Raw genomic sequence first — 18943 nt, 5'->3', positions numbered from 1 at the left:
GGAATGAGGGCACAGCTACTTATTGGAGACAGGAGAAGTCTCGGACTTTAAGGGAGCTGGGACTGGGCAGCTGGACCAACAAAGAAAGGAGGTCCTACACTTGTAAGCCCACATTTGTGTCCGTGCGTGATGGAAAGGAAAAGAACGTTGTCCTACCAATGCAAACGTAAATATCTCGGGGCTGTTAAAGCCCTTTTAAAGTGCAGCGACGAAGGTTTTCTTCCCAGCCCAGCCCCATTTTTTGTTATAAGCTGCTGAAAATCCCCCAAAGGCCAACAGTCTCAGGTTGCAGCAAGCACGAACGGCTACCTCCGGTTTACCCGCGCGGATGTTTAAAACCCCCAAGTTTGAACGCGCCATTCACCTCCACGCGCATGACGCCGCCCGCCCTCCCCCTCACTCGAGCACGAAAAGGAAACTCAAAGCTAGGCAGTGAGCCGGCGGAAAGACTTCCGAACCCTTCCCCTCCTGTTTCGCCCAGTCGCGCCTGAGCCAATAGCAGGCGCCGCTCTGAAAAACCGCGCTTTCGATTGGAGCGCGGCGGTTGTGACACTATTTGAAAATAGGAGCGGGCGCCGTGCCTGACGTATCGAACCCTGGGCGGTTTTTCTCGTTTGGCGTGAGGTGCTCTCCGGCTCGTGCGGCGGCCGGACAAACGGGACCTGCGGCGGAGCGACGGGGGCCGAGCCCAAGTGAGTTTACAAGCCGTGGAGGGGGGAAAGGGGGGCGCGAGGGGAGGCTTTCGGAGGTCGGTCTCCTGAGGACACCGGCCGTTGCTCGTTCGGTTGCGGCAGAGAGCCGGGGAGAGGACGTAGGTGGTGTATCGGCAGGGAAGCCTGCAGTGGGCGGGCGTGGTGAGTGTGTGGAGCGGAGGGGGCGCCTGAGGAGCCTTACAGAGTTTGCGGGGGGGGGGGGTCAAATGCGGCCCTCCAGGCATCCCTACCCGGCCCTCGAGGCGCCATCCATTCCGCCCCTCTGTCCCCTTCACTCTCACTGGCTCTCGTCCATGTCCTTTGTGCCTAACACCAGTGTGTTACTGACCAGGGCTTGTGTTTGGGAATGGACAGGAGCTGGTGGGCTGAGGGTCAGACCAGGCTGCGGGGAGGTATTGTAAGCATACACAAGTTCAGTGTTATTTACTCTCCATCAGCTCGTTCTCGGTAGCAAGAGTGTCGTTTTGTTTCCGTATTCTGCTGCCAGGTGCAGTTTGAATTTAGCAGGGCAAGCCCAAACAGGAAGAATGGGAGGAGCAAAATAGAGATATCAAAAAGGCAGGGGGAATTTGAAGTTAGAAAAAGTCGCTTCCGTATAAACCATTATTAAGTATCCCTTTCCTGGGGAAATTGGAATCATTCATAGAAATAGAGAAAGCTAAGAATTTAACGTTGCTGTGTGCTCCAAGCAAAAGGTAGCAGCAAAGACAGGTGCCAATGATGCTTGTAACTCTGCTCTGAAATGTGAAATAGCTTGTTTTTGCATTTTAAAAATCCAATTAAGTTTGTCAGTGCAGACGAGGTAAAGTAGTTTGTCATCCCATATTGCAGCTTGGAAGAGTCTGTGGCTGCTGCTGAGAGAGAGGGAAATGAATTTTAAAAGCCCTGTAGTGTGCTTCATTCTGAATACTCAGCTGGTTGCCAGGCTGAGGTAGTTTTGCAACAATTCTGTAGCATTTTCCTATGGCTTGGTGAAGTTTAACATTTTTTCCCTGTTAAAACGTCTCAAGTCATTTCCAGCACTCAGCTGCATGTCAAGCCTTGCATTCCTTTGATTTGCATACAGAGTGATTGTGCTTTTCAAAAACTGTTCTTTAAAAAGGTTTGCATACTAAATAAGATTCAGACTAGGAAGAATGTGGAAGTTATTCTCTCCACTTCCTCAGGTTAGTTCCTTGGTGGGGTTTGGGGCTGCAGTGCACCTGCTGTGCCTCTTGCAGGTGACTCCTCTTCCACAGCTTTGGGGGTGGGATGGGGGCCCTCTCCCTGGCAGCAGAGGCCTCAGTGCTGCTCTGCAGGGCTTCTCCCCAGCGGTGGAGGCCCCAGCGCTGCCCCACAGCTGGCCGGGTGAGCCCCAGGCTGCCAGCAAGGTCTCTGTTCATATCTAGAAGAAAGTTCATAAGTCAAAGCACCTACCGAAGGTTGTAACTGGAATCTTACATAAGTAGAGCCGTACATAAGTAGAGCTTCCACTGTACTCACTTCCATGTTGCTGTCTTTTGCTCACTTCTGTTTTTAAGATGTAGAGTGGCTTTTAGGTACAGGAGACAGGTAGAAGGCTCTCAACATCTTGGTGCAAAGACCCAGTTTGGGATTATGTGCATTTTTAAAAATTGAATTTCCATCCTGAAGGCTTAAGCTGATTTATTATTTTACTATAACTGTAATAAGGGGTGAGGAGAAGATGGGAGTTGAGAAAAGCCATTTGAGTTTTGTAACATGATTCTGTTTTACTTGTTGCAACATACTTCTTACCATATGTGGGGAGATCAATGAATTTTGTTTTTTTGTGCCTTGAACAAGAAGTCACTTTCCTTTTTGCAGGCCAATCCATGTGGAAGATGAAGAACCCAGTGATGCTGGAAGAACGTGCCAGGAAGATACTTGCGGAATTTCTACAAAATATTGACAACAATGACTTTGTGTGGATGGATGAGATTGTTGAAGAGGCTAAAAAGATATTTACGAGGTATGAGCAAGAGATCTAGAAATGGTGCCCCAAACCATGATTTATTTGTTCCATAAGCTGTGTATATACCATAGGCAACGAAAACAATTTATTTACATATTTATTTATTTACATATTTATTTAACAGCCCACTGATCTGTGTGTCTTACAGCATATCTAAAACCATAATAAAACATCACATATTAAAAACATCCCAATACAGGGCTGCCTTCAGGTGTCTTCTAAAAGTTGTGTAGTTCTTTATCTCCTTGACATCTGAAGGGAGGGCATTTCACAGGGAGGGTGCCACTACTGAACAGGCCCTCTGCCTGTTTCCCTGTAACTTCACTTCTCGCAGTGAAGGAACCAGCAGAAGGCCCTCGGAGGAGGACCTCGGTGTCTGGGCTGAGCAATGGGAGTAGAAATGCTCCTTCAGGTATACTGAACCGCCCTGAGACCTTCACGTATAGGGTGGTATATAAATTCAAATTATTATTTATAATACTGGGACAAGGCCGTTTAGGGCTTTAAAGGTCAGCGCCAACACTTTGAATTGTGCTCGGAAATGTATTGGGAGCCAGTGAAGATCGTTTAGGACCAGTGTTATATGGTCCCAGCACTCCCAGTCACCATTCTAGCTGCCGCATTCTGGATTGGTTGTAGTTTCCAAGTCACCTTCAAAGGTAGCCCGACATAGAGCACATTGCAGTAGTCCAAGCGGGAGATAACCAGAGCCTGCACTACTCTGGCAAGACAGCAGAGAAAGCTTCCTTTCCTGAACTGGTTGGACGTTAGCTGGTTGCCATCAGTCAGTGGTGTCGGAACTTTTTTCAAAGAGGGCAAGATTTGATGAAGTGAAGGGCCGACCAAAGTTGCTGAGCTTTTTTGGGGATTTTACCCCAAAGCGAGCTAAACCTACAATTGTAGGGCATATAATTCTCATAGCTACATTATTACAGAATACGTTGCAGTATTAATGTGTTTTCTCGTGTGGGAGCATACAACAAATGTTAATCAGTGTCATTGGTCTCTGGGTTTGAGGAGGTCTGATGCTGTGCCAGGGTCAGAAACCAGACTGGCTTTGGTAAAAGAATCCCAGTCTGCAAACAATATCCTGAACTGCAAATAATGTTTTTTCCTAGTCCTTACCAAAATGAGAACTTGAAAGATGAACTTAGAATGAAAGTGGGATACCTACAATTTTAGCCTGCCACCAAGCCATTGCTTCTGAGGAAAATGTTGGCATTCTCGGGTCTCCAATAGCTTGACCGCTGTAAGAATCGATATCTTGATTGATTCAATCCTACAGCATGAATTGTGTGAATTGGTTTGAAATAAGAAATGGCCATTCAGTTAGTAGTTGGCAATATTCCTAGGTAAAGGCACTTGGCAAACCAGAATTTAAACTGCTGCTCTTATCTCAATAGTGGCGCCAGTGATGAACTTGAGCTGATGCCAAAAACACCATCACAGAAGAGTCATAGGAAAAAGAAGCGCATTTCTTCTGTTAAGAATCACTTTGCTACAAAGAGGTAGGGAATGTATGTGTTTGTGGGCTAAGGAGCAGGGAATAATCTGGAAGATAATGGTTAAAATTCCTAGTTGTTACTTCAGGAAAATGTCTAGATTGGGTTGCAATGTTTACTTGATTAGCTAAATATGTTTTGAAGGTTTAAAAATGTCCTTTTGTGCTTTTGTAATGAGGGATGGATAGTAAATGTTTTTTAAAATTAAAAAAAATTACTGCCAAAAAAAAAATTACTGCCAGGAGATCTCCACACGCTACTTCACAAAGCACATCCCAACAAGGATAGGACTTTCCTAACTCCATCTGCCTGGTGTCCTAGGACTGCAAATCTGAAAGGACTCCCTCTCTCTGTCCCTGTCCATCAGCCAGTCTCTTAGTCTGTTGTCTGTTGTAAGCCACATAGTTACCCTAAATCAAAAGACAAGGTATAAATCTTTAAAATAAATATTGATTCCCAGTAATTTCATCAGCCAAATGTTTGATATATAAATTGTTGATGTAACATTTCTCACTCAGTTTGTCTAGGGCAGGGGTCAGCAACCTTTTTCAGCCGTGGGCCGGTCCACCGTCCCTCGACCATGTGGTGGACCGGACTATATTTTGGAGGGGGGGAAATGAACGCATTCCTATGCCCCACAAATAACCCAGAAATGCATTTTAAATGAAAGGACACATTCTACTCATGTAAAAACACACTGATTCCCGAACCGTCCGCGGGGCAGATTTAGTAGGTGATTGGGCCGCATCCAGCCCACAAGCCTTAGGTTGCCTACCCCTGGTCTAGGATTTTTCAGTTCAGCTACTCTATTGTCCCTTGCAACACCAAATTTGTCTTATGATTCCGTTTCTGCAAGCTTTGGTATGCAGTGAGCTTGGTCCCCATTGCTTTCCTTACAATGAGTTTCTTTTTTCAGGATATCAAGAAGAGAGAATACTCAGTTATTTTCCAAACGGATTACCCGAAGTCGGAAAAACTTGGAAATTAATGTAGAGAATGCCTCCCCTTGTTTTCGTGTTACTGCATCTCAGACTGCCTCATCTGCCAGAGTCTCAGATGCTCCTCTTAAGAAACTATCTTTCAATTTAGCCGATGATCGGTTACCACTAGTAGCAATCAGTCCTAATGAGAGGTGTATTGCAGAACTGCAGGCAAAAAAAGCACCACCCCAGACAGATACAGTTGATTTGACTCTTAAATTATCTGAGGAGGGGTCTCCTATAAAGAGATCACCTTTGACCAAAACTTGCCTTGTGGTGAAAGAAACTCCTGAAGCCGAAATAAAAGAGGGACGGGGAATATGTAAGATGAAAATAGCAAAAGTACCCAATGCCGCTGAAAAGGAAGAATCCAACACTCAGGAGAAATTGTGTGTCCAGAACCAAGAGGAAAGCTGGGCTTCTGAATCAGAGGCTGCTCAGAAGTTAAACCAGAGCTCACAAGCACCCACTACTTCAAAAGCAAACTGTCGCTCAGTCCGCCTAAGCTTATTGGGCAGGACCTCCATGCACTCTAGAGCCTCTCTGGCTGAGAGATACTCGCTCAGTGCTAAAAGGGAAAGAATGATCCAGAAATCTATTCAGAAGTCTTTGTCAAAGCGGAGAACATCCCAGAAGTCATTATCTGCAAGTTGTAAGTTTCAATAATGTGAGATAAGAGTACCAAAAAGAGTGTTGCTGTTTTTACCTTGTAGCAGGCTAGCTTGAAATGAACTGCAAAAAGCTTCCAATATTTAAGTTGTGTTTTATTTTATTTTTTGTTAGGCTTCTTTCCACTCTCTTGATAGCTTCCTTTGTAGCTTCCAATAACTCAAGGCAAAAGTAAGGTTTAAAATGGAAGGTGATGTATTGGAATAATTTTACTTTATACTCAGTGAGACTTGGTCTTGAAACACCTGCTTCCTATTTTTAAAATCTATCCTAAGTCATGTGGTGCAGGCCTTAAGTACATCTAGGGGAAACCTATTGCTATCATTTAGGTTTGGGGGCACTTAGCCATAGTTGGTTCTTGGGACAGGTGCATGCTGCCAGCTGAGCAGGTAGGTCTTCTGCCAGTTTTGGGCAATGCATCAACTTTGTATCTCAGAGGAAAGTGATCCAGAGACATGAAGCTGCTGTGCAACAATCACTGCCAGGTGCTTACATAAATGTGTGGATAGCCAGAGGCTCCAATGAGAAGAGGCATGGTCATAAAATGTTTGGGATGCCTGCCAGTGATGTGTGTAGATTTGTGTTAATTTGTAACCTGCTTTGGAATTGGCATGTGCAGTGAATGATGGGCAATAAACATTTTAAATAAAAGAAAAACAGTGGCCACCAGGAGATCTGTATACACTGCCTCCCAAGCACATCACAACATCCTACTCTCATCCAGCTACAAAAGGAGCAGCTGCATCCTGCTTATTGCTTGCTGACAATTTAGGGAAGCTAATGCATTCTGTACATGCTACAGGAAGTAGTCCTGGAGTATAAATTAACTATTGTCAGGTGTCTGTCTGAGAATGTGTTTCAGAGCACTTGTCCCTTAGCTAAGAACCAGAATGCTTCTGCAGATGTTTGACTTGGTTGGAGATGCAACCTCATGTCTCTTCTCATTCAGGTCATGTTGCTGTGGCTGAAGAAATTACTGAATCTGGGTGAGTTGGAATTAGAATTTTAGATTATTATTTTTTAAGTGATGAATTTGGGAGACGTGGCTGAGGAGCTAAATGGTAGCATAACTACCACAAGAAGATAAAGACATCTAGTGGGCTTTTAAAAAGCAATTTAACATACAGCAATTTATAGCTCCAATAAGGTAATGCTCCGGGGACTACAAAGTACAAAAAGCAAAATGCAAAAACTTGATTTAAGGGAGGAAACATCTGTTCTGAGGACTTTGACAAGGCCTTAGACTCTGAAATGGCACATCAACTAAAAGGTAGGAACTCAGCTTTCTAAATGTGGGATGATAGGGAATCAGATGCTTACATAACCTAAATCTGGCAAGTGCTAGCTTCAGACTGGGCAACTACTCTAGCCCCCTTTGAAAGATGGTTTGACACACTATCAGGAACCTTAAAGAAATTTCCAAAACAGCTAATGAAGCTGTGAATACAGCCCTTGAAAACCAGTCTGAAATTCAATTGCTCCAAATGACAATGATTATCTAGCACTTATGCTAGAAGAATAGGTGGGAAAACTTTAACCTTCATTGTTTACCTGAAAAAGAGGAAGGGGGAGGTGTGGATGCATTTATAATCAACAGGACCATGAATCTCACTGTCTCCAGTGGATTTAGAGTGCGCTCATAGAGTCCTGAGCAGGTGAAACTCCCAAGAGACAGTTTGAGCGCTACCGGCTCAAGGATAGTCTTCAAAGCTATTGGGCATATCACAAGCTTATTGTTCCTCACAAAGGAAGAGCGTGGATCGTAAGCGCATACAGAAAGTTGATAATATGCTTTAGATGCTTCAGCTCCACCTTCCAGAAAACACTAAACACTGCCCAAATGAGAATGCTACAGCCTTGCTACAGCCATGATTCTGACAGTCCTGTGGCAGGAAGGGAGGATTTGGAGACATTGTAACAGCCCCATTTTGCTCCCACCTAAGCCCAGATTGCATGGAGCAGCTCCCCACTGGCTCCATGACTACCTGCTGGTTGAAGCCTGTATTCTTGGCAAATTATGTTTACAGAGTTCACTTGTTTTATTTATAAATCTGGTCAAAGTCTAGGTACTTATTCTGACGGTACAAGTCTTGCTATTCACCACCCTATTAACAGCCCCTCATGATAGTTCTGTCCCTTCCCTTCCCTTCTCTTCTTTTTTTGCCCTACTATATGCTGAACTTCCCTCCACATTATGGTAGAACCTTGTAGATTGGTGAAAGTGTGATCGCTTAATGTAAAGGGTTTGGGTGCCGCTGTTAAAAGAGCAGATGTAGACTCTATCTTGCAAAAGGAAGGAACGGAGATTATACTTTAAGAAAATCTGAAGTCGGGTAAAGATTCTACTGTACAAAAGTGGACTCGTACAGACCAATAGCACTTATAAATGTGGACGCTAAGTTTTTGCTGCCATTATAGTGAAGTACTTGCATGTTTTTATAACCTCCTACATCTCCCCTGACAGGATATGCTTCATGCCATTTTGAAGCATTGCAGGATTGGTAAGAAGGGTTCTCAATATAATTTATGAATTGCAATCTAAAGAATTGCCAGGGTTGTTATTTTCCCTGGATGCTTTTAAGGCCTTTAATAGAACATAGGCATCTCCCTCAACCATTCCTCATAAGGCTTGGTTTCCAGACGATTTATCATCTTGGCCACCCTCCTCTGCACAGGTTCCAAGTTGTCAATGACACTACATACACAATGTATTTTTTGTGGAAATTGTATTAATTACCTAGATGTACCAAGAAAGGAAATGATGAATCTATTTTTGAAAGCATGGAAGCAGTGAAGTGTTGTATGGGCTTTCTGTAGTCTAGTATGAGCTGAGGCTGGTAGGTTGATAACTTCATTTACTTACTTCAATGCATTTAAAGATACAATGAAATGATAAGACCAATTAACACTCATGCTGCAAGATAGGAGCATGAAAGGAATTTGCAAAGTTTTTACTACTAAAAATATGCATACTTTTTCTCTTAGGCTGATGATAGAGCCAGCATCTCAGAAGGTAAGTTCTAAAGAGGACTAAAAGAAGCTTAAGGCCACAATCCAATACCCATTTACCCAGCAGTAAGCCCCACTCAACTCTATGAGACTCGTTTTTGGGTAGAACTGTGTGGTGGGCAACCATCCAGACTCTAGCGGGGAAGTGTAATGTGCATGGAAGAGTTGGGTGGCATTCCATGGTGCATCTTCAGGGTACATCTGTCCTGCCTCCAGACCTGCCCAACACTGACATGCTGGATGAGATGTTTGGACAGGACCTGCACATTCAGAGTTAAACACACATAGACTTAATCTGCAGTCAGTCCTTTGAAGTTCATGATTGTGTCATTTGAGCCTACGCATGTTGGATTCCACATTAATGAATCTGAGTGCTTTCCTAGAATGCCTTCTTTCCTATGGTTCTCACTGAAGTGCCAACATCATTGTTAGAGATACTTGAAGGGGCTTAGTCTACCTAACATTATATGTGCTAAATCATTAAAGGGCCCACTTAGTTGTCTAATGATTACACATCTATGGGAGGGGCTTGAGAAGGAATTTGCCTTTGCTGCAGGTTGATGAGAACCCTCGCATGTCCCTTCGTTCTCACAAGGCCAATGTGCAAGCAGTTATCAAACCTGTGGAACAAGATGGAGATGACAAAGGTCAGTATACTCCTTGGCTAAGTAACAGAGAAGGTCAGCGGTGAGTTGGATAGAATATATTTTGAGGAATGGCAAGTTTACAAGCCTATTATTTGCAAGATTCTCAGTTGCTCAAGCAAAAATAATGACTTAACTGGCCAATGTGGTATAGTAGATAGTGTATTAGTGTTTGATTGAGAAGTCCAGGTTCAAATCCTAGTTTGGCCATGAAGTTAATGAGGTGAGCTTGAGCCAGTTTTCTCTTGAACTAATCTACAATGAAAAATTGTGGGGAAGCAATGTATGCTGCCATGAGTTCTTGGAAGGAAGGGTCCTATTAAATTCATAGCAAACTTGGCTATGTCACATACACAGGCAAGAGAAATAATCATAAGGGTTCTATGTACTTTCCTTATAGACATAATTCTGTTTGAATATGTAGCAAATCAAGCTTGTGTAGACCCAGTACATTGGGCTGTGTATTAATAAAATGTTTCTTTTAAAAATAGAATACTACTCATTGGTACAGGGCTAATATAATAATCATAATATTATTATTAATTCTGCCCTGACAACTAGAAGTATTCATCCATTTGTTGACTAAACAACTTTGGCTTCAGGCCTTTTCTACATAAAACACTTCCACCATCCCTAATTGTAGCTCTCTTTTTCTGTATGCAGGGGGAAATTCTGAAAAGAGTGATGATGTGCAAAAGCAGCCCCAGAGTGCTAGGTAGGTTTTCTTTGGACAAAACCTCCGTGGAGCAAAACAAGATGATGATATTTGAGGATTAGGGGCTTAATGGTTCCGTTTGGTTGACACAGCTTGAAGGTGCTAGGATCTAAACCAGGGATCCCCAAACTAAGGCCCGCTCTTACTGGTGCTGTGCTGCACGGCTGCCCACTTCCGGGTCGGAGGAGCACTGGAAATGGCTTGTGTGCACGCGCATGGGCACACACTCCCCTGCCCTCCAGCCTGCCATGCAATCGGTGCTGGAGACACCGGCCCAAGGTGCGGTATGTTTGCTGACCCCTGATCCAAACAGTGGAATAATGGACGAAGAGTAAGGGAAGGGAAGATACAAGATGTGATTTCAGAGAAGACTGTAAGCATCATGAGAATAGGAAAGCAGGTCCATTGCCTGGTTGATAGGTAGCTCCTATGTGAGAGAAGAGTTAATTAAAATACTTAACTGAGCAGCTATATTTCTTCTGGCCTCAAAGACCAGAAAATGGAGCCAGAGTCCTATACTTCCCATGGTAATTCTGAGACAAGGAGGTGGTTGCATCCTATGAAATGACCCTGTATTGATATTTAATATTTACAGGAGGAAGCCAAGCTATAAAAGAGCAGTTTACGAGCAAGATGTAGGACAGCACTCAGAGGAGGACTATTCCCCTGCAAGGAAAAGGACTGTATCTCCGCAGTGCCCTGCCAGCAAAGTAAGCCGAGAATTCCATCTTTGGGAGTGAACCAGGTTCCATCATTTGCCTTCCAAGGACTGATCACTTTCTGTATTTTTCAGGTTGTCCGTCCTTTCAAGACATTCTTGCATACAGTGCATAAGAACCGAATGCTCATGATGACCCCTGGCTCTTCGAGTCGAAGTGCAACCATGAAATCATTCATCAAACAAAACACTCCTATCCAAGCCACTCCCCAGGTAGAGTGTTTTTTGTTTTTAAATCCATGTATACCACCTTGACTTCCTAGGAGGAAAGGTGGGGTGTAAATGTAAGAAATAAATTGTGCAAAGACTTCACATGGGCTTAAAGGGAAGGAGGAGCTGTAAGAGGGTTTAAGAGACTGAAAGGACTGGCATTGGATTGGATGAGAGCAACATTTCTCCTTTGCATTGAGCTAACCAACTTATGTCTTTGACTGCAGGTTGTAAATTACTCCACCCCTACTCCATAGCTTAGCTTTTCAGTGATCTTTTAGCATAAGTTTATTGCATGCCATTTGGTTAAATCCATTACTGCTTCTCAGGTTAAACAGGGCTTGACTCTGGTGAAGCATGGCAGGTTGCTGTTATTTGGTGAAGAGAGATGAATCTGAAATCGGCCAGTAGGGCAAATCCTATATCAACTAGTGGTCTAGTCCATTTGTATTGTTGGCAATAAACTAATGATAATTTGGGTACTAACCTCCAAAGGCATTAACTATGTCTCAATCTTCTCTTCGTACAGCGGGGGTTTGTTGTAAGTAACAACTTTTGGTCTCACAGTAACTGTTTGTATATCGTTAACATGGTGTGTTATCTAATGGCATTCTTAACCTGCATAGTGACTTAACATTGCTTCCTCTTTTTAAGGTGGAATTCTAGCATTTTATTTAGTGCTTATTAGGATAATCTTACTAAAAAGTAGATAATGGGTAGTAGCATTGTGCTATTTTGTTCCCTGTAGTAAGAAAGCCACAACCATTTCAAAACACAATCAATAACTGCCATTTCTTCTCTTGAATGCCTTAACGTTTTTTCTGTTTAAGTTTAGAATAAAGTGCAAAAAAGAAACTAGATGCAATCTTAAAATGTTGGTTCAGTTTGCATTGGTGGACTTGGACTTGGCTCTGGTGGGCCAGAGCTTTTTCACTTCCATTATGCACACTTACATGGTATGATCATTGAATTCAAGGAGACCTCCTTCTAAATAGGAATGCCTATTTTCCTCCTTTGTCCATGGAGTTTTCTTGGCAGGGATACTGGAGTGGCTTGCCAGTTCCTGTTTCAGGTGGATCTTTTTTTTTTTACCATGAGCTAGCCCAATCATATTAGCTGCTGCATTTTTGTACTCCTTACAAGTTCTGTTCATGTGTGGATATTGACAGAAGTACCCAAAATGAAAGAATTTTTACAGGTGCGTTGCTTCTGTCAATATTGTTTGGTGGTGATAATAGAAATAGCATCTGCTTCTATGTAACTGAAGGCATATGAGCCCTGTCTTGTGCTGGATCTACCTGTCGAATCACTTGACGGCTTGTCTGAGGTCTGGGCATTTCTAGATTGCATGTGTATTAGGAAGTGTAGGGTGCAATACTTCAAGAAGGTAGATAGAATTACCAGTGTGTTGTTGCTATGTGATTCTTTCTACCCAATCCACCACAAGGTGCATCAAAGCCTTTCTGAAATAAGTAAAAGATGCATGCTCTGGGTCTAACAATGCATTCAAGTACATAGAGAGTGTTGTCTAATCCAGTGTTTTTCAACCACTGTTCCGCGGCACACTAGTGTGCCGCGAGATGTTGCCTGGTGTGCCGTGGGAAAAATTTGTTTATTTGATTCCTATTCAAGATAATTACTTTATATATAGTCAATATAGGCACAGAGTTATTTTTTTTAACATTTTCTAATGGTGGTGTGCCTCGTGATTTTTTTCATGAAACAAGTGTGCCTTTGCCCAAAAAAGGTTGAAAAACACTGGTCTAATCACTAACTGTTTGCTGTGATTTAGCTGAGGGGGAGAAGGAGGGAGTGTAGGACAGGCATTGTGAGGGACTGAGCAGTTCTTGCCTAGCTTGCTCTAGGGAAAAATTGGTGGCTAAATTCGTGCTCTCTTTTTGTAGCTACTACACTTTCACTACAAATGATTTCACTGTTAAGAACATTTGCCACAGTGGAGAGAATAGTTCCTTCCAGTTGCCTGTGCTAATGAACTTCCTTCCCTACCTAGCAAAAGGAAAGAGAACGGTTAGAGAATAAAAGAAAGAGGGAGGAAGCAGAACAACTAAGGAGGCAGAAACTGGAGGAGGGGAAAAAGCAGCGGTTGGAGGAGATAAAGCGGTATGCATACATAGACATCCTTCCAATTACTCCTTTCCTAGTTTTGCCTTGGAGCTTTTTCTAACTGAACTCCTGTGTGCCATCAGGAAGCGTGAAGATCGCCTTCGCAAGGTGCTGCAGGCTCGGGAACGGGTAGAGCAGATGGAAGAAGAGAAGAGAAGGCGGCTTGAGCAAAAGCTTGCTCAGCATGAGGAGAAAAATGAGAAGGTGAACATGAATATGGCCAGAGAGCATTTTGGAAACGTGTTCTTCAGAGTTTAATTCTCTATTTTGCAATCCTAACCACTCTCAACAGGAGAATATGCCCCATTGTATGCAGTAGGACTTAGTTTCTGAGTAGACCTGGTTAGGATTGTGCTGATAGTCTTATCAACCCAACAAGTCCCTCCCTCCGTGTGTTTGTCTTGTTAAAACAGTGAAGGGCTTAGAGTGTTTGGTACATTATAAAGGACATATCTCTTACATTACTGTGTTAGGCTTATCTTGTTGTAAAAAGAAACATGACCCATATAATGGCAATATATACACAACCTATTTTAGGTGCGTGAGGAAAAATTGGCAGAGGACAAAGTTAAGAAGAAGGTAGCTGCCAAGAAGCTGGAAGAACTTGAAGCCCGGCGGAAACAAGAAGATGATGCCCGTAAAAAAAGAGTTCTGCAGCTGGTAAGGGCAGGGATGTGGGGATGGCTGGCCATGTAGGACAGTAGACACACCCCTGCTGAGTCTAAATTCAAAGCCATGTAGCTGCAGGACTTGAAGAGGCTACTCTTTTTCAAGTATTTCTATGTCTTTCATGGTCACCAAATCTGTAGTGATTTTTAAGGTACCAGTAACTGCTACTTTAGCATAGTAGATAGTTCCAGTTAAAGATCTTTAAAAAATAAATAAATGTCTGCCTATTCATCAAGCTTCAGAGGTTGACAACTTGAAGGGGAAACTTTACAAGAAATCTGCAAGTCTAATTTACAAATTTGTCTTGCCTGAAGTATTCACTGTTATTCACCTATGAAACATAGCTGAATAGCAACTGAATACTTCAGGGTGGTTGTCCCAGGTGGAGTTGAGGATTTGATTCATGCCATGCAGGTATTTATGCATAATCTATACGACTTCACTACGGCTCTTTAGGTCATTATACTAAGATGAGTTGGCAAAAGTTTTTTGTTTTATAAGGAGGGCCCTGCTGAGTCAGAGGCCTGTCTAATCCAGCATCCTTTCATCCCAGTGGCTAGCCAAATGGGTGGGGTATATTATTATTATTATTATTATTATTAGTCCCAAAGCAGGGCATGAGTGCAAAGCACTAGCCTGTTGTGTTTATCTTTTCAGGAGGAAGAGCGAAGGCAGAAGGAGCAAATGCAGAAGAAAAGGGAAGAAGAGGAACAGGAAAAGGCTAGAAAGATTGCAGAGCAGCATCAGTTGGAACTAGAAAGGGAGAAAAAGCTGTCTGCTGAGAGAGAACTGGAGAAGAGGAAAGAACAGGAGAGGCTCCAAGCACAGCGGTAAGAACAGAATGACTGAGCCAACCCAGTTGAGAAGGCTTCCAGTCACTCAGCACAGCCAGTCCATATAGGGCAGAGTGAAGACTTGCTCCTCCTGGTCTGCCGCTGATTCCCTGCTCCCTTCAAAGGCTAATACTGGCCAGTTTAAATTTTTAAAAATGGCAGATAATCCCATCATCCCCCATTGCCAGTCATAGCTGAAGCCCCCAGCTAGCACCGAAGGGATGATGGGGCTGCTCTCCCACCCCCAGGGAGCTGGGCCAGAGGCCACAACAGTCACCCACCCCAGAAAAGGGTAGGTGTTCTTTTCACCAATCTAAAAAATATGGCTGTGGATGCAGCTGTGAAGGGGGGAATGATGTTAGCCCCAAGGTGTATGCCACAGGCTGTTGGGAGTGCTGCTCAAGCTAATGCTGGGTGTACGGGTCATGCTTAAGGTCATGATCCCCTTCTTTCTTTGGATGGTAATGAAGTGTCTTTTGTCTGCAAGGGAGCATGAACAGAAAGAGAAGGAGAAGGCTGTACGGCTGCATAAAGAGGTTTTAGCAGCAGCCAAAGAGAAGGAGCGACTCAGAAAAGATTTGGAGGAAAAAGAGAGGAAATTGGTAAGTGGCTCTCATGTTTCTATCACATGAATAATATTCCTTATACTAAAAGGTATGTTTTCAGCTCCCCAAATCTTGGTCCGATTGCTTTAGGGGAAATTTAAATTGGCAGACCCTTAATGCTTCCTGGAGTGCACTGTGTCATCAAGTGTAGGGTGGGAGCAGTGACCTATCAACAGCACTGTGGCCTTTTTGTGTTTTAGCAGGAACAGCGGCAGCAAGAAGAGAAGCAAGAGAAAGCTGCTTCTGAGACTGAGGCCAAGGCTTCCAGCAAACAACTGAATAAAACAGTGGTTATCGAGGTGAACTACAAACCACAGATCAGGAGTAATGATGGCCCTATTGACTTGCTCTATAAGAGAGCATGTGCTGTAATGCACAGGCTTACCCACAGAAGCACATTACAGTGGTACCTCAGGTTACATGCGCTTCAGGTTACATACTCCGCTAACCCAGAAATAAGATAAGAACAGAAATTGTGCTCTGGCGGCGCAGCGGCAGCGGGAGGTCCCATTAGCTAAAGTGGTGCTTCAGGTTAAGAACAGTTTCAGGTCAAGAATGGACCTCCAGAATGAATTAAGTTCTTAACCCGAGGTACCACTGTACCTTCAGTGTGCCTTGAGGCCACTTAATAAAGGCTTTGAACATAAAGTCCCACACATGTTGTTCTGACCCAATTATTTCCAAGTCTGCCTTCTGCAACCTGGAGCACTAGATTGTAGCTCCCATGATAGGAGTTGTAGTCAAACACCTGGAGGGCACAAGATTGGGGAAGACTGCTCTTAAGTGAACAGCTACATTAAATGGAGCAATATATCTTAAACCCTGAAAAGGGCAGCATGCCAAAATCATATACTTTTCTGTAAACTTTTATTGCAAAATACAGTATTGAAGTGCTGCTCCCCACTTTGTATGAGTGTGAGGGGGGTTCTTTTGTTGCTGACCCTATGTCCCCTTCTTGGTAAACATACTGCACACGTGAGAATTTTGAGAATCTTACCATCTCTTCTCCCTCACCCCCTTGGATTTCAAAGGCAGAGAAATAACTTGAAAGTGCAGTGGCAGAATTTAAAACACACACTCCAGTAAAAGGAGGAAGTTGTGAATGAGGAAGAATATTTAGACACGTTACACATTGGAGAATACGTACAGATCTGTTGGCAAGTGGTGTTTGCTATAGTTGGTGTGAAAAATAAACTGTTAATAACTGGAATTTGGAATTTTTGCTTTGGACCGTCAGCTTCTTGCTGGTTGACAGCTGGTTATCTTAAAGGAGAAAGCAGTATAAAAGAAGGCACCTTTAAAAATAATGATGTGGCCATTGTCAGAAAAGTTGTGCTTTAACTTTGAAAAGAGATTTGTTGCTGGTGGAGCGAGAGATCAGAGGGCCTAGGGCTTGATTGGTTGCAGTGTGTTTTGATTGAGGGGGGCATGCTGCTGGGTGAAGTTAGCCATATTGACTCGTAGTTTGTCAGGCGGTGGTGATTCATCATGCTCTTCTGATAGAATAAGTTCTTTTCTAAAAGGCTGTATTGAGATTCTAGCATAGTGCAACAATACTAAGTTGGTAAAGCATGAGACTCTTAATCTCAAGGTTGTGGGTTCAAGCTCCATGTTGGGCAAAAGATTCCTGCATTGTAGGGGGTTTGGACTAGATGACCCTTGTGGGCCCTTCCAACTCTACAATTCCATGATTCTAACTTTGCCAGCAAAATCTCGTCCTATATCCAGTGACTTAGCCTCCCCTCGTCTTCTTTCCAGAACTCTACTAGCTGTAATTCCTACCCGATGACACCACAAGGCCCTAAACAGCCCAAGATTGATGTGAATAATTATGGAATGGATTTGAACAGTGATGATTCAACAGATGATGAGAGTCAACCCCGCAAGGCCATACCTGCTTGGGCTACTGGTTTGTTTGAATCCTTTATAGTTGAACTTTCCTTATATTATTGTATGGAATGGGCTGCTTCAAGGTGTGATGGTGAAGGTGTGAAGACCACTAGCTTTTCCTCCATGAATTTGTCTCTGCTGCTATTAGTCATGATAGCTGAATGGAACTTGTGTGTTCAGAAGCAGCATGCCCCTGAATACTAGCTTTAAGGGAGGAAGAGGCATTTAGCTGGCCACTGGATGCTGGGACAGGTGAACCTTTAGTCTGACCAAGCTTGCAATGCTGTCTACTTAATGTATATGCTCAAGTACTTGAGTGTTTATTAATATCTTCTTTGTTCTCAGGGGGTATAACTTTTTTCAAACTTCCAGCCTGCAACTTAGGAAAGTGCTAAGAATCAGGTGTTGGTACTTCCAAGTCATTTGAGAATATATAATACATCATTGTCTTACTTATTTATTTACCTTTTTATTAATACAGTAAGCTCACAACTTATGCACATTTAACTTATGTGCATTCAGCTTTATTTAAAAAAATTAGAAAGGGGGCAGGGTTCTAGGAAAATGACATTGGCAATCCCACCTGGCATTTAACCCAATGTGTTTTGACTAGATGCAATTTTGGCTTTAGGGATGTAACCCTCACATAAGTTGTGGGCTTTACTGTATTGAAAAGTAGAGCACATTATAAAAATTACATCCCTGTATTGATGCCCAGTATTTCTGTTCTGTAAAGCTGAGTCTGGGATATAATGAAAGGGCACATTTCTTTTTTTAAAAAAAGACTATTCAGTCCATGCTGGCCTTTTTGAAAAAATGGACTGTGCTAATGGAAAGTCTTTCACAAGAGCAGTGGAACTTCCCCAGTTGCAAGAAACTAGTTGCAAGAAACTAGTTACAGGTAGGTAGCTGTGTTGGTCTGCCGTAGTCGAAACAAAATAAAAAAAAAATCCTTCCAGTAGCACACAAAGCTCACACCAATAACAAACTTAGTTGGTCTCTAAGGTGCTACTGGAAGGATTTTTTTATTTTTTATGTTGGACTAGATGGGCCATTAGTCTGATCCAGCAGGCTCTTTAGGTTCATTGGATGCAACCTACTATCTTTGAATTGAGTTCTTTATGAGCATTATTAATGGCACATAAAACTTGGTTAATTAGCTTCAACTGACTGTATGCTGCTGTTCTTTCCCTTAGGAAATCTACTAAGCCAGGCAATCATACATCAGTATTACAAACCAGTTGACACCACTGCCCTCTTTGGAGTTGTAAAGAGCCCTAAACTAGAAGAAATATTCAAGAAAAGCAAGCCGCGTTACTTCAAACGCACCAGTTCTGCAGTGTGGAACTCTCCACCATTCCCAGGTGGCAGAAATGTACCATATGCTTTAAAGATATGATGTTTTCTAGATCTCATGGATGTGTGGTATTTTTGCTCAAGAAGCGTATTGCTGTTTTAAATGTTGAGTCCCTTTTTCCTTGTTTATATTAATAAATGTTGCGCTTCTAAAGCAGATTCTGTCTCTGTGATGGAGAGAAGAGAGTACAGATTGCCAGCTGGTATTGGCAAAGATGAGTGAAAATCATTTGGCCTATATTTAACTTACTGAACTGCTAGGAAGAGCCTATGTCAGGGGTCAGCAATCTTTTTCAGCCATGGGCCGGTCCACCATCCCTCAGACCATGCAGTG

General features: G+C 43.0%; 1 protein-coding gene across 1 annotated transcript; it reads left to right on the top strand.

Annotated features, from left to right (window-relative positions):
• Window positions 1–561: 561 nt before the first annotated feature.
• INCENP (inner centromere protein) lies at window positions 562–18763 on the top strand. Its single transcript, XM_033156727.1, has 19 exons — window positions 562–692; window positions 2538–2682; window positions 4089–4193; window positions 5104–5819; window positions 6786–6822; window positions 8822–8849; window positions 9402–9492; window positions 10153–10204; window positions 10800–10914; window positions 10998–11135; window positions 11662–11673; window positions 13144–13253; window positions 13340–13460; window positions 13794–13916; window positions 14583–14755; window positions 15246–15360; window positions 15564–15662; window positions 17122–17272; window positions 18450–18763. Exons 2-19 carry the CDS (start codon window positions 2546–2548, stop codon window positions 18650–18652), a joined length of 2526 nt encoding a protein of 841 aa, XP_033012618.1. The 5' UTR covers window positions 562–692; window positions 2538–2545; the 3' UTR covers window positions 18653–18763.
• Window positions 18764–18943: the final 180 nt, after the last annotated feature.

Source organism: Lacerta agilis, chromosome 1 (assembly GCF_009819535.1).
Source record: "Lacerta agilis isolate rLacAgi1 chromosome 1, rLacAgi1.pri, whole genome shotgun sequence".
NCBI classification, from domain to species: domain Eukaryota; kingdom Metazoa; phylum Chordata; class Lepidosauria; order Squamata; family Lacertidae; genus Lacerta; species Lacerta agilis.
Note: the sequence above shows the minus strand (reverse complement) of the source record. Positions and strands in the feature narration are given on the sequence as shown.